The following is a 15,876-nucleotide window of genomic DNA, read 5'->3' as shown; positions in this document are numbered from 1 at the left end:
ACACACATTGCTTTGTTTTGAAACTTTTTCAGTACTGTTGTGAAAATAAGTGCAATTATCCGCCTCTGCTGAATCAGATGGGATTAACATCACTGATTGTGCAAGTTTCAGAGTATTTAATGAAACCACAAAGACACTCTGACAGCTACAGCCAAACCCAAACAGTCTGAAACAGTGACATGAGAGGTTAATTTGATGTCTCTTTATAGAAAACACTGTTCAGATGTGGCATGCATGAAATACGTAATGGCTTCTGGTTAGATGTAGGGCTTCCTGACATTGGTCACACGGAGATAATTTTTAATCCCTAACTAGCTTTTGACTTTGTTGCTTCTGGGTAGAATCACTGACTTACTGATTCAGGCCTGGGTTTTTACCTTTGGTCCTGCTTTTCTTACAGCAATCGAGACTTATAGTTCAAGCATGCCCTAGATTAAAACCAGCACTGGATCACCTCATCCTGAAAACTCAGAACTGGATGGCAACCCTGTGTCACAAGTTGCTTCCATTCTGAATCCAAGACCTTCACTGTCTGTCACAGAGTGACCAATTCCCTGTCACACAAACTCACTTTCAAAGAGGTAGCCATGTTGGTCTGATGTAATATTTATTTATTTAGTAGTATTTATTTACCACCTTTTTGAAGGAATTCACTCAAGGCAGTATATGGTAAGAATAAATCAAACATGAGCAATAGACAATTACAGCAGTAAAAATATTCAAATAACAATACAAAATATGGCATAGTATACTACTTACAATGTCAACACAATATGTAATAGAACATTTTAATTTACAGTGAATGTATAAGCAAAGATGGAACATATAGATAGGTCATGGCCATGTGTGCTGGGGGCTTTTTACCTGTTGCGGTAAAAAGGGCCCTGGCACTTGGGAAAACGGCCCCTATCGCTAACGCAGGGCCCTTTTTCCCGCATCTTGGTAAAAGGACCCCTGAATTAATCTAAATAGTGCACATGCATAATTCCATGATTTAGGAATGCTAAACTATGTCCAGCAATAAGACATAACAGGATACGCAGCTCTGATATGGCAGTGTCCAGCAATATTGCTTTGTTGATTAGAGGACTCTAATGTGACTAGAATCAGATGGTGATGAGGCAAGCAGGTTGCCAAAAGAAGATAATGATAGATTAGCACTGACCTAGTTAACTAAGGGGAGCATAATCGAATGGGGGTGCCAATCTCTAAGGGCGCCCATCTCTGAGGATGGCCCCGGGAAGGGGTGGAGCCAACCATATTATCGAACAAGATGGGCGCCCATCTTTCGTTTCGATAATGCGGTCCGGGTCCACCCAAATCCCAACATTTAGGCTGACCTTAGAGATGGCCGACCTCGGTTTTCGCCTATAATGGGAACTAAGGACGGCCATCTCAAAAACGACCAAATCCAAGGCATTTGGTCATGGGAGGTGCCAGCATTCATAATGCACTGGTCCCCCTGACATGCCAGGACACCAACCGGGCACCCTAGGGGGCACTGCAGTGGACATCACAAATTGCTCCCAGCTGCATAGCTCCTTTACCTTGTGTGCTGAGCTCCCCAACCCCCCACCAAAACCCACTACCCACAACTGTACACCACTACCATAGCCCTTAGGGATGAAGGGGGGCACCTACATGTGGGTACAGTGGGTTTGTGATGGGTTTTGGAGGGCTCACATTTACCACCACAAGTGTAAGGTAGGAGGGGATGGGCCTGGTCCGCCTGTCTGAAGTGCACTACACCCAGTAAAAACTGCTCCAGGGACCTGCATACTGGTGTCATGGAGCTGGGTGTGACATTTGAGTCTGGCATAAGGGCTGGCAAAAAATGTTTAAAAAAAATTTTTGTGTGTGTGGGAGGGGGTTGGTGACCACTGGGGGATTAAAGGGAGGTCGTCCCCAATTCCCTCCGGTGGTCATCTGTTCAGTTTCGGCACCTTTATGAGGCTTGGTCGTGAAACAAAAGGGACCAAGTAAAGTCAGCCAAATGCTCGTGAGGGACGCCCTTTTTTCCATTAGCGGCCGAGGACGGCCATCTTTTAACCACACCCCCGTCCCGCCTTCACTACCCTGCCAACACGCCCCAGTGAACTTTGGTCATCCCCGCAACGGAAAGCAGTTGAGGGCGGCCAAAATTGGCTTTCGATTATGCCAATTTGGCCGGCCCTGAGAGAAGGATGCCCATCTCCCGATTTGTGTCGGAAGATGGGTGCCCTTCTTTTTCGAAAATGAGCTGGTAAGCTATCCAAAGTCTAAAAAAAATCTAAGATTATGATAAATAAAAAAAAATTATCGTTAATACAGCCCCTGATCTAATCGCCTGCGAAAGGAAGCAGAGAGATAATTCTTTTGCTCAAATTCTATGACATGCAAAGCTATATTGTTTTAAAAAAAAACGGCACTGATTGTGACTGCCACTTGACCTCACTGAGAACGTGATGATTAAGCTGTTGAAGAAAAACACACACACACATGAGAAACCTTTGCCAAGTGATGGGCAGGACCCGCTGTGATATGAAGGGTAGAGGACTTGGAAGTTCCTTAGGGAAGGGGATTGGGGTAATGCCCAGGCATGCAGATAATGGGCTCCTCACTTACCTTGAGCAGGGACACCCTACCCTCACTGCAGATCTCAAAATGGCCCTCCTCCGCCTCCAGATTGTAGCTGAAGGAGACGTCAGCATGTAGCAAGGGTCAAACCACCCAGGGGCTGCAGTGGTCCCCCAGTGGACCTTTGCATGACAGTTTGTGCAGGTAGCTGCGCAGCCTGGCTTCCTGTCTGGTCTTCCCCCTGCCGATGTCTCCAAGGTGGCCTCAATGAAGCTCCGGCACCCTGATGGCCGAGCTCTTATCGCCGTCCTCCACTCTCTGGCATAACGTCCCCCTACACATCTTTGCCACAACAGCAGTAACAACAGACTTCTCACACCCTCAGGCAACACGTGACTGCCAGCCCTGCTGCCTCCTATGCACTCTGGGAGCTGTAGTTTGACTTGCTCTACCCCGGCTCAGAGGAATCATTATCACCGTACACACAAAAAGACTACAACTTCCATAATGCTCTGACTCACAGTGTTCTGCATTGGGTTTTTTATCCCAACATCCTTACCGTACAACTGGAGCAACACTTCAAGAGTGGCGTTGTGACGCACTTTCCACTGAATGCGTCAAAATCAAAATGTGTGCACCTGCGCAGTTCCCTTTTGCCACCTCCTGAATGTTTAACAACTGGCTCACAAAATTCCAGAAAAGTTAACAATTGGCCCTCGTGAGCTGGTGCAAGATGGCTCCAGCACACCACTGGGTTATACACATATAAGCAGCAGGCATACAGCAACCTAGCTCCTGGTTTTACACACTATGGAGCTAATTGTGTGAAGGTTTTTCTGTATGTAAAATCTGTTTTATACCTAGAAAAGGATTTTATAAAATTGCAGTCATAAATATGTATGTAATTATGCAGGCTGACATATTTATTTTTGTGAATGTGTACTCTATTATGGATGTTTCTGGATGGCTAATTTTTAGAGGCATATAGGTTCTTATGTTGTCTGCATAAAATATGCACTTTTTTGACTTTCCATCAGTGGCGTAGCCATGGGTGGGCCCAGGTGGGATTGGGGATCCTCACTAACTTAGGTATTTAATGTTTTTTTGTTGAAGCCGAGGGGATGTAGAGACTACATGTGCCCACTCAATTTGCCCAGTGGCCCATCCAAAATTTGATGTCTGGCTACGCCTCTGCTTTCCATATAGGCATTGTCTTATACTTAACTCCTATGGGGGAAATTCTATATATGGTGCCTAAAACATCTGTGTGGAAAACGTTTCCGCCTAAGCGTATGCTATAAGGGGCACCTATATTTAGTTGTGGTATATAGAATATGCTTAATTGATATCCTAGTGCCTAAAACTATGCACCTCCATTTACGCCAACGAAAATGTGGCATAAATCCCTGCACGTAGATTTGCACACATTGGGCCATATTCTATAACTATGCACATAAATTTTGGAACACCCACGAAATGCCCATTTCCCCACCCATAACCATGCCCCTTTTTTGCCTGTACAGATTACAATTTAGATGCAGTGTGTTACACAATTTGCTTAGGAAGTTATGCACGTAAATTCTAATTATTGCCAATTATTGCTCATTATGCTTGTTAAATGCTGTTAACAATACTGATTGGTTTGTTAAGCCAATTAACTTACGCAAGTTGTTAGAGAGTACGCTTGGATTTCAGTGCTATATAGAATCCGGAGGTATATGGATACATATTCATGGGGGCAGATTTGCAATGTAGGCATCTGCTTAATAATGTACACAAATAGAGGGTAATTCTCTGTAAATTGCCTAAAAGTTCATTACTGGAATGATGCGTGCTAAGCGCAAATTTTATAAGAGCAGTTGTGCGCAGAATTGCTATTATGTAACATTAGTGTAAGTCCATATTTACACACCTAACTTTAGCCAAGACCACTTAGCTTGTTCAATGGCTGGCGTAAATACGTAACGCTGGTAATTGGGAAGCAAAATGGTGCTGGGCAGACTTCTACGGTCTGTGCCTTGATTGTGACTGAACAGATATGGATGGGCTGGAGTATAAATTTTAGGGGGCTTCGACGTTAACTTCAGAAATTTTAGTACAAGAACAGTACTGGGCAGACTTCTATGGTCTGTGCTCTGAAAATGGCAGGGACAAATCAAATGAGTATATATATAAAGTATCGCATACCATGTATAATGAGTTTATCTTGTTGGGCAGACTGGATGGACCATACAGGTCTTTATCTGCCGTCATTTACTATGTTACTGCTAGAATTCTATACCCTGCGCATGTAACTGCTTGATGTGCCCCCAACCCACCTATGCTCCTTCCATGCTCAAGCTCCCCCCCCCCCTGTATTTCTGTGCTCTGGAATTTGATTGTGCAACTTATAGAATATCGTCTAAGGGCAGTTACATGTGCAACTGCCAATTAGCATCAATTAGCATAAAGTTTTAGCTAATAATTGGCTGGTAAGGCCAATTAGCAGCTAATGAATTCATATTAAGCTACTCACGCAACTGACCTAATTCTATATGTTGCACACACAAATTTATACACTAGTTAGAAATTTGGTCACACAACTTTCTAAAATTAGGGGGATAGAGTACATACATACGCAAACCTGTGTAAATTTGTGCAAGAGGATCGGTGTAGGATACGCAAGATGTCTGCTGGTGCCCACCTTATCAGTAAAAAATGAAATAAGTTTCATGATCAGCGTTTGGGGCAGATATAAGAGAGAGAATGTTTGGATTCAGGTCTATTGCTTGTCAATGTCTTGCTTTGTATTTATTTATTTATTTGTCTATATTCATAGAGCGCCTCTTGTTGGACAATGGAACAGACCATCAGCCCATCCACAAAGAGGATCCTTCTTCTACTCCCAGGTCAGCAATTCTTTTATTTATTTATTATTTTTATTTACTGGTTTTGTTATATTGTGCAGTCCTGAATCCAGCCATGTTACTAGCCACAAAGGTCAATCCTTTCAGGTTAAACCCTGAGGCAAACTCAATAAACAATATAGAGGGGCATAATCGAAGTGGGCCGGCCATCTATATGGCCGGCCCCGTAAAGCAGCGTCCCAACCGTATTATCGAAACAAGATGGCCGGCCATCTTTCATTTCAATAATACGGTCGGAGCCGGCCAAATCTCAACATTTGGGCCGGCTTTAAAGATGGCCGGCATTGGTTTTCAGCGATAATGGAAACTAATGGCGGCGATCTCAAACCCGGCCAAATCCAAGGCATTTGGTCATGGGAGGAGCCAGCAATTGTAGTGCACTGGTCCCCCTCACATGCCAGGACACCAACTGGGCACCCTAGGGTGCACTGCAGTGGACTTCAAAAATTGGTCTCAGGTGCATACCTCCCTTACCTTGTGTACTGAGCCCCCCCAAATCCCATTCCCCACAACTGTACAACACTACCATAGCCCTTAGGGATGAAGGGGGGCACCCACATGTGGGTACAGTGGGTTGGGGGGGGGGGGGTTGGAGGGCTCCCATTTACCACCACAAGTGTAACAGGTAGGGGGGATGGGCCTGGGTCCACCTGCCTGAAGTGCACTGCAGTCACTAAAAACTGCTCCAGGGACCTGCATACTGCTGTCATGGAGTTGGGTATGACATTTGAGGCTGGCATAGAGGCTGGCAAAAAAATTATTTTTTTTTTGGGGTGGGAGGGGGTTGGTGACCACTGGGGGAGTAAGGGGAGGTGATCCCCGATTCCCTCCGGTGGTCATCTGGTCAATCAGGGCACTTTTTTGAGGCTTGGTCCTAAAAATAAATGGACCAAGTGAAGCCGGCGAAATGCTCGTCAGAGCCGGCCTTCTTTTTTCCATTATCGGCTGAAGCCGGCCAACTCATAACCACGCCCCCGTCCCACCTTCCGTACCCTGCCGAAACGCCCCCTTTAACTTTGGCCAGCCCTACAATGGAAAGCAGTTGGAGCCGGCCAAAATCGGCTTTCGATTATACCAATTTGGCTGGGTTTAGGAGATGGCCAGCCATCTCCCGATTTGTGTCGGAAGATGGCCGGCCATCTCTTTCGAAAATAAGCAGAATAATGTCCTATTGTGGATTAAAAACTTTTTAAAAGATAGAAAACATTGCATTAAACAGTCAGTATTCTCAATGGAGAAGAGTAGATAGTGAGGTTCCCCAGAGGTCTGTACTAGGACTATTGCTTTTTAATATATTTATAAATGATCTAGAGATGGGAATAACTAGTGAGATAATTAAATTTACTGATGACACAAAGCTAATTAAAGTTGTTAAATTGCAAGAGAATTGTGAAAAAAAGAGGACCTTATATTATACGACCTGGTATTGTAGTCATTGACGGGCATACATGAACACATCACGTAAATATGTTTTCACATTGTGAAAATGATGAGGCTACTGTGAAGATGAAGCTCCCACCTCAGGATCCCAGGTCCCTCTTTCACTCAGGGTGAGCTGGTTCTCAGTATGCAGATTTATGCAAATTACTCTACTACCCTTTTCTGCTCAGGGTGACCTGCTTCTCAAAAGGCAAACATAGTCAGGTCTCACCAATCAGGCCATTTTCATACACATCTCCATTCCAGCCTCTGGGGCTCACCTCCTCTAGCCCAAAACACTCTCACAAGCTTAAACCGTTCTTCCAGCTTAACCATTTCTTCTTTTAGCTTAAAACACTTTCCCAAGCTTAAACAGTTCTTCCAGCTTAAACATTTCATTTCTTTCTACTCAGTGCAATCTTCCCTTTTAAACATTTCTTCTTGCACAGTTCAATATCCATAGATTTCTTCCCTCTGAGCCCTCTCACACAGCCATTTGGGCTCAGTACTAACTCAGTCCCCGGACACACAGTCCCTCCTTGTAGCACCCAGCTCTAGACACAGTCTTTTCATCTTGGACCCACAGTCCCTCTTCACTGTTCTAGACACACAGGCTTTTCCTCTGGGACACACAGTACCTCCTTGAACACATAGTTCTTATTCTTGATACTCTAGGGCCTTCTTACCCCAGCCAGCTTCCTTCTTGGGAACACACAGTTCTACCACCAGTCCAAAGGGCCCAGCCAGTACTTCTCATTGGGATTCCTCTGCTTCAGTTACCAGCCCCTTCTTCAGCTGCCAGCTCTCCTTTCTCCCCCTCACCCCTCAGGTGGGGTATTAAATGGTTAATAGCCAAACAGGACACAGCCCATAACCTGCTGCACCTGTTTCTATCCCCAGGACTCTCCTCGGTCCTAGCGACCTCCCTCTAAACCTCCCCATACTGGCTCCCTTCAGCAACTCACCCAGCCCTTCTCCCTGGACATTTTTAGGGCAACAACGCCCTCTAGGGGTCTAACCAAGGTAGGACAGCCTCTTCCTTATCATAACATATGCCCGCCAATGACTATAATACCAGCATTTATGTGCACACTTGTCATCTAACTTTAAGCAGCTACTTAGGGTCTCACTTACTCAGTTGTGTTAAACCTCTGCATTAGCGGCTGGGGCATTTCCAGCCCTTTTGCTATGCAGTTGATGCAGACAAAAGTTACTAGTGTGCATTAACTGAATGCAGACAGTCGGGCTCAGTTTAGAAAGAAAAGGACGCCCATCTTTTGACACAACTCGGAAGATGGACGTCCTCACAGAAACGTCCAAATCAGTATAATCGAAAGCCGATTTTGGACGTCCCCAACTGCAGTCCATCACAGGGACGGCCAAAGTTCAAGGGGGCGTGTCGGAGGCATAGCGAAGGCAGGACTTGGGCGTGCCTAACACTTGGACGTCCTTGACCCATAATGGAAAAAAAAGAAGAACGTCCCTGACGAGCACTTGGACGTTTTCACCCGGACCTGTTTTTCTTACAACTAAGGCACAAAAAGGTGCCCAAAATGACCAGATGACCACCGGAGAGAATTGGGGATGACCACCCGTTACTCCCCCAGTGGTCACTAACCCCCTCCCACCCTCAAAAAACATCTTTAAAAATATTTTGTGCCAGCCTCTATGCCAGCCTCAGATGTCATACTCAGGTCTGTGACAGCAGTATGCAGGTCCCTGGAGCAGTTTTAGTGGGTGCAGTGCACTTCAGATAGGCGGACCTAGCCCCCGCCCCCCCCACACACACATGTTACGTTTGTGGAGGAAATAGCGAGCCCTCCAAAACCTACCACAAACCCACTGTACCCTCATCTAGGTGTCCCCTCTTCACCCGTAACGGCTATGGTAGTGCTGTACAGTTGTGGGTAGTGGGTTTTGGGGGGGGGGGTTTGGGGGGCTCAGCACACAAGGTAAGGGAGCTGTGTTCATGGGAGCAATTTATGAAGTCCACTGCAGTGCCCCCTAGGGTGCCCGGTTGATGTCCTGGCATGTGAGGGGGATCTCTACACTACAAATGCTGGCTCCTCCCACGACCAAATGGCTTGCATTTGGTTGTTTCTGAGATGGACATCCTTGGTTTTGAAAATCGCCGAAAATCAAAAATGCCCATGTCTAGGGATGACCAAATCTAGGTACAACCAAATTTAAGGATTTGGACGTCCCTGATGGTATTTTCAAAACGGACGTCCATCTTGTTTCGAAAATATGGGTTTTCCCGTCCCTGGATCGTCCGTTTTGTGAGGACGTCCAAATCAAAACTGAACATCCCTTTCGAAAATGCCCCTCAATGCAATGTTAAGTGTGTATTATCTGTTGTGTTGACTGTTAATTTGTGGTAACCCCCCCCCCCCCCAACACACACACACACACCCTCCTTTTCATGTTAGCAGTTTATTGATGGAATTGCCATGTGCTGTCAGGGCACCAGTTTAACTGTTAACATGGGCCTGTGCTGTTATCATGTGATAATTTCCATATTAAACAGCTAACACAGTAAATAGGGTCCTTTAATGCAGAACATATTTTCCTCCTAAGGCTGCCTTTCTAGGCTCCCTTCCATTAGTGGTTGCATTTCCTGTGTATAAGAGGTGGAGCTTTAGTGAAGACAGACAAATAGAACAGAAATGGAAATTAGAAAAGTGATATCAGGCACAAAACCTCAACAGGAAATGGGATAGGAAGTAACACAGGAAGCTGTAGATTTTCGATTGCTTGTAAATGATTTCTAAAATTTTCCCCCTCCTCCTCCTTTCCCAGTCTAAGATACTTCGATAGCATTCAGTTTCTCACATAACTCACTGTTGTAAACTGAAGCTGTTGGGAGATTCAGTGAAAAACCTTTACAGAGCCTTCTTTGTTACATTTGCTTGATGCAAATTATAACTCAGTGCTAGTAAGACTTTGTCTTTTCACGCGGTCAAGTTCCTTCTATACATTGTCAGCAGGCAGTTACACTGCTCAGAGAGCCATCATTCAGATGCTATTTATTAAATTCTCCTGAAAGACCCAAAGCGGGTTACAAAAAAGCATTCACACAAATAAGATCAACAGGGTGACAAAAATGATAAAGGGGATGGGACGACTTCCCTATGAGGAAAGGCTAAAGCGGCTAGGGCTCTTCAGCTTGGAGAAAAGGCGGCTGAGGGGAGCTATGATAGAGGTCTATAAAATAATGAGTGGAGTAGAATGGGTAGATGTGAAGCGTCTGTTTACGCTTTCCAAAAATACTAGGACTAGGGGGCATGCGATGAAAGCTGCAATGTAGTAAATTTAAAACGAATCGGAGAAAATATTTCTTCACCCAATGTGTAATTGAACTCTGGAATTCCTTGCCAGAAAATGTGGTAAAGGCGGTTAGCTTAGCAGAGTTTAAAAAAGGTTTGGACGGCTTCCTAAAGGAAAAGTCCATAGACATTATTAAATTGGACTTGGGGAAAATCCACTATTTCTGGGATAAGCAGCATAGTACCGGAGAGGCTTTCGCAGACTCCAGTGTGAACAAATACAAAATGATATTGTGGTAAGATAGGTTCGCGTGGAACAGTCTCATTAGGGAACCGTAAAGCGGAAGGGTTGTGTTGTGTCCATTACGTACTTTGGTTTTGATGTGTTGCAGGGTTTGAGCATTTAAATTGGATCAGTAGGGTATGCCTTTTGAAACAGGTTAGCTTAAAATGTTTTGTACTTTTTTGGGGATCTTGTCAGGTATTTGTGACCTGGATTGACCACTGTTGGAAACAGGACGCTGGGCTTGATGGACCTTTGGTGTGTCCCAGTATGGCAATACTTATGTACTTATGTAACACAAAACTTAGGGTCCTTATGTTCAACTGAAAATTCACCTAACTTCAGGTGACTCAAACCGAGGCACCTAACTCAGGGTCCCTTTTACAAAGGCGTGGTAGGCTCTATACGCGTGCAGCGTGAGCCAAAACGAGACTACCGCTAGACTAGCACACCTAGGCCTGGTGGTAATTTCAGATTTGGCACCATAACACTGGGACAAATAAATTATTTTGTTTTCTACCGTGTTTCTGGCATTAATCGGCAGTTGACGCGCGCTGACCAGTCACTACGCGTGTAGCACGTGAGCCCTTACCGCTTGATGAATGGGTGGGCTCAGGTCATAAATAGGCATGCGCTGGTTTCAATTTTACTGCAGGCCCTTTTCCTGGCCCATTGAAAAAAAAGCCCTTTTTCCCAGATGCGGTAAAAACTGGCCCGGCACGTGCCACAAACACACGCCTGCATTGCCGCAGGACACCTTTTGCCACGCCTTAGTAAAAGGACCCCTCAGGCACTCAGATTTCTGTAACTATCAATCTCCCTGTTTTATTTTTACTGTCTTACTAACTCAAAAATGTTTTCCTTTGAAGGTTTAATGGTGCTGCTCTCTCAGAGCCAGAGTCTTCACATTTTGCCAGACAGCCCTGAATTAGTTCTCAATTTCTCCACGACTTTTTCCCTGACGTGCTTTGGCGAGGCAGAGGTGTTCTGGGAACATGATGTGCATCCCTTGGCCACACAACAGGAGTTCAAAGACGATGTTTTCACTAGCACGCTCACGTTGCAGAACGTTACAGGCAATGACACAGGAGAATATACATGTGCCTATAACCACTCTCAAGATGTAGAAGATGGAGAAAAAGCAAAGGTTTATATTTTTGTACCAGGTGGGTTTTATATTACTGTACACTGCCTTAGGTGAATTCTTTCAAAAAGGCGGTAAATAAATCCTAACGAATAAATATGTCTACTTATATAGCGTGCCAGTTTTCAATGGGACTTGATATACCGCCTTTCTGAGGTTTTTGCAACTACATTCAAAGCGGTTTACATATATTCAGGTACTTATTTTGTACCAGGGGCAATGGAGGGTTAAGTGACTTGCCCGGAGTCAGGGACACAGAAGATATTGTTGGGCACGGTTTGTCTCCTGAAGAAGGAATGAAACGAAGGCGCTCTGTTGAGCAAACCTCTGCTAACAGCAGATATGAGAAGCTAAGTATATGTGATGCCCTTAAGAGAATTATTGCTAAGATTTTGCAAAGTTGATTGTAGAAATATATAAATAAAGAAAAAAAGACTAAGAAAATAGTATAAAAAAAGAAGAAAACTATAAAGGGGTTCATTCTGGAGGTTTTCAGGGCATATTTGAGGAAAAAAATGCAATACACGTTAAATAAATAATCAGCTGAGCATCTGAAGCCTTTTCCTCGTAAAACTTAGAATAAAAAGTCTGTATACATAAAATAATAAGAACGCAACTTATTCTGTATAGTTTTGAAAGTAGTTCATTAATAAGGTTGCGGCCACTTATAGAAACTAATTCTATAAAATCCATCAAAAATTGTTTGTGCTAGGTAATGATAAAGGAAAGGGGAAAGGGAATGGGACTTCATACACTGCCTTTCTGTGTTCTTTTTGCAACTATATTCAAAGCGGTTTACTTAGTATATACAGGTACTTATTTGTACCTGGGGCAATGGAGGGTTAAGCAACTTGCCGAGAGTCACAAGGAGCTGCAGTGGGAATCAAACCCAGTTCCCCAGGATCAAAGTTCCCTGCATTTTGTATTATTCCTTTGGTCGGTAAGGGTTTTCTTTCAATCTCGATTTTCATTATTTGTACATTTTCAAACCATTTCCAATTCTCTTTCATAGATCCTTCCTTGTGGTTCATACCAACTGAGTCTAATGCAGAGTTTGTTTTCCAAACAAACCTCAAAGAGGCAACCATTCCGTGCCGCGTGACAAATCCCATGGCATCTGTTACATTACATGAGAAGAAATCAGAAAACCTGGTTCCTGCGGTATATAATAAGCAGCAAGGGTTCACAGGACGTTTTGAAGACATAACCTACATGTGCAAAGCAACGTTTGATGGGAAAGAAGTTTACTCTGAACACTTCTATGTTTTCAGCATTGTAGGTGAGTTATTGGTCATTTCTCATTTTATGTGGATCTTGGCATAAAACTAGTAAACCAAGATCAGTCTCATACTCCTATACTACTCATCTTGTCCCCATCTATATATCCAAACCAAAAATCCAAAGCTCACTGATAAATCAATGTACAAATGCTAAAATAGAACCAGGAGCGAGCACTGAAAGATTAAAGAGATTGAAGGGGGGCAGACTCAAGAAAAATGTCAGGAAGTGTTTTTTCACAGAGAGAGTAGTGGATGCTTGGAATGCCCTCCCGCGGGAGGTGGTGGAAATGAAAATGGTAACGGAATTCAAACATGCGTGGGATAAGCATAAAGGAACCCTGTGCAGAAGGAATGGATCCTCAGGAGCTTAGTCGAGATCGAGTGGCAGAACCAGTGGTGGGAGGCAGGGATAGTGCTGGGCAGACTTATATGGTCTGTGCCAGAGCCGGTGGCGGGAGGCGGGGCTGGTGGTTGGGAGGCGGGGATAGTGCTGGGCAGACTTATACGGTCTGTGCCCTGAAGAGCACAGGTACAAATCAAAGTAGAGTATACACAAAAAGTAGCACATATGAGTTATCTTGTTGGGCAGACTGGATGGACCGTGCAGGTCTTTTTCTGCCGTCATCTACTATGTTACTATGTTAAAGGAGGAACGCCCTTAGAGTTTATTCCACACCCACGTGGTAATCACTTAAGATCACTAAAGGGTGAAATATTGCACTTCATTCATCGGGTCAACTCAATCCCAGTGGTATTACTTTTGTGCAATAATGTGCCCAAAATGTGCTAACAAATCCAATGTGCACAAAAGGTAACAACATATACAAAGCCAGCATATGCATAGAAATGAGAAAGTACTTATCTTGTGAGTCCAGTGTCAATGAAACTTTTAATGACGCCTAGGCTCCAACATGGATATAACTTCAAGAAAACATTGTGATCACACCGCACTTTCCTGCTTTGAAGAACGCCCGACACCGCTGGTTTCAGTAAGAAATTTTCTTCAGGGACTCGGGTTAGGACCGTCTCTCCAAAGTGAAATTACCAGCCATGTATGGGCTCCACTGTGATGGTGCTTATATTGGCTCCTGGCAAGAGTAAAACATTCCCTGCGAGGTGACGTCTTTTGTTGCAGTGACTTCACCTCACAGGGAACGTTGTACTCTTGCTTGGAGTCAATGATGAGACAGATGAAACAAAACTCAACATTAAGTCTCGAGTGTCACCACTGATGGGTTTCTGCTAAATAAATAAATAATGTCTTTAAATAGTAGTTATATTGAGATTGGTACATATCTGGTACAGAAGAATATTATGATATTGCAATTTACCAGTATATAAAGTAATAGCCATCAATTATTGAAGTCTGTAGATGGCCATACAGACATCTATACAGAACAGAGAGTTAGCCTAATGGTTAGTGCATTGGACTGAGAACCAACAGTTCAAATCCCACTTCGTCTTTTTTTTTTAATTATTGTGAGTCCTCCAGAATCAGAAAAAATGCCTACTGTACCTAAATGTACAGTTACAGTTATGCCTTTCATATTCCACTAATTCCTGCCAGTGGTTCTAAGTGCATTACAAACAAGAAGGCTAGATTATATATCTAGCAAATTACAGATTAATACAAGAAAAAAGACATGCTAATAACAAACCTAATGTTATCTTAGTAGAAGATATTTTTGAACCAGGACAGTTTTGATAGCTTTTTAAAAAAAATAGCATAGCTAAAGTCATATCTCACTAGGTAGAGTAGACCAAGCACTAGCACATTGATAAGAAAATAAAGAAGAAAACACTTTCATAAATGAAATACCTCTAGGATTTGGAAAGGATAAAACCATTGAATTGCATGTTAGGTGATATTGGTTGACTGCTCGCTTACAGATAAATTGAAGCATATACTTTGACACTGTGCCTTAAAGAACTGTAATTATCAGACTGTAAAGTTTGTAGAGAACTCTGGCTTCTAAGGAGAGCCGATGCAGTAAAAGAAAAAAAAAAGGAGTTATCTTACTATATTTTTAAAGAGAAAAGATTAAATGACTTGCAATATTCTGTACAGACTGCAGTCTTTTTAATAGATGTTGGGCATGCTCAATTCAATAGCTTTCAGGCATGCAGATGATTTATATATTCAGGTACAGTAGGTGTTTTTCTGTCCCTGGAGGGCTCACAATTAAAAAAAAAAAAGCTAAAGTGGGATTTGAACCTGGGTCCCTTGGTTCTCAGTTTACCTCACTGTCCATAATACCTGATGTCATAGAGCCTAGTATCCCATGCAGGTTTCACATTCAAGGGAGAGGGAGGGAGACAACAGCCACTGAGGGATTAAGGAAGTGTCATGCCTTAATCCCTTCCATGGACAGCAGCTTTCTGTAACCTGGATGTGACAAGTACCAGGTCTAAATATGGTTGTCAATGTTTCTAGACATGGACGTCCCTTCCCCTTCTGTGATTGGAGTTGGATGTCCATATTTTGGGACCTCCCTAGTCTCACCCAGAACACACTAGACTACGTCCCCTTGCCATATGGATGTAATGCAGTGTTAGATGTCCATATCCTAAAAAATTGAGATTTGGACGTCCATGCAGTATGGATGTCTAAATGCCAGTTTTTAGATATCTAAAACAAGAATAGAGCTTTTAAAATAACCATCTAAACACATAAAAAAAACAACAAAGAAAACGAAAGTCAAATTATTCATATGAAGTCTTGTGGGACCACATTCCTGAAATGTTTGTTGTCCAAAATATTCACTAAAACAATTGGTTGCCCTGAAATATGTGTTTCACTTCAGTAGCTGCTTCAGGGGGTTTCAAAGATTAAACTTACAAATGCCCCTCTCTCTCTCTCTCTCTCTCTCCCCCCCCCCCCCCCCCCCCCCCCCGCCGCATTAAATATGTTTCACCATAGTTAAGTATGCATTCAGCTCAAGAAAGAAGTTTGACCTTTCTGTTGTACTGAGTTTATTGTTTGCTAGCTTCATTTACTTATGTTCAAACTGTATGAAGTCAA

The 15,876-nt window shown here is 43.5% G+C and overlaps 1 protein-coding gene across 1 annotated transcript in view; it reads left to right on the top strand.

The window, feature by feature from the left end:
* PDGFRB (platelet derived growth factor receptor beta) overlaps window positions 1-15,876 on the top strand; it is a 95,430-nt gene that overhangs the window by 12,686 nt on the left and 66,868 nt on the right. Inside the window, exons 2-4 of the mRNA XM_030211629.1 lie at window positions 5,375-5,444; window positions 11,300-11,596; window positions 12,587-12,853. Coding sequence (XP_030067489.1) covers window positions 5,393-5,444; window positions 11,300-11,596; window positions 12,587-12,853 — 616 coding nt within the window. The 5' untranslated portion in view covers window positions 5,375-5,392. The remainder of the gene's footprint in view (window positions 1-5,374; window positions 5,445-11,299; window positions 11,597-12,586; window positions 12,854-15,876) is intronic.

This window comes from Microcaecilia unicolor, chromosome 8, assembly GCF_901765095.1.
Source record: "Microcaecilia unicolor chromosome 8, aMicUni1.1, whole genome shotgun sequence".
NCBI classification, from domain to species: domain Eukaryota; kingdom Metazoa; phylum Chordata; class Amphibia; order Gymnophiona; family Siphonopidae; genus Microcaecilia; species Microcaecilia unicolor.
The sequence above is the reverse complement of the archived record's forward strand: the minus strand, read 5'-3'. Positions and strand labels throughout refer to the sequence as shown.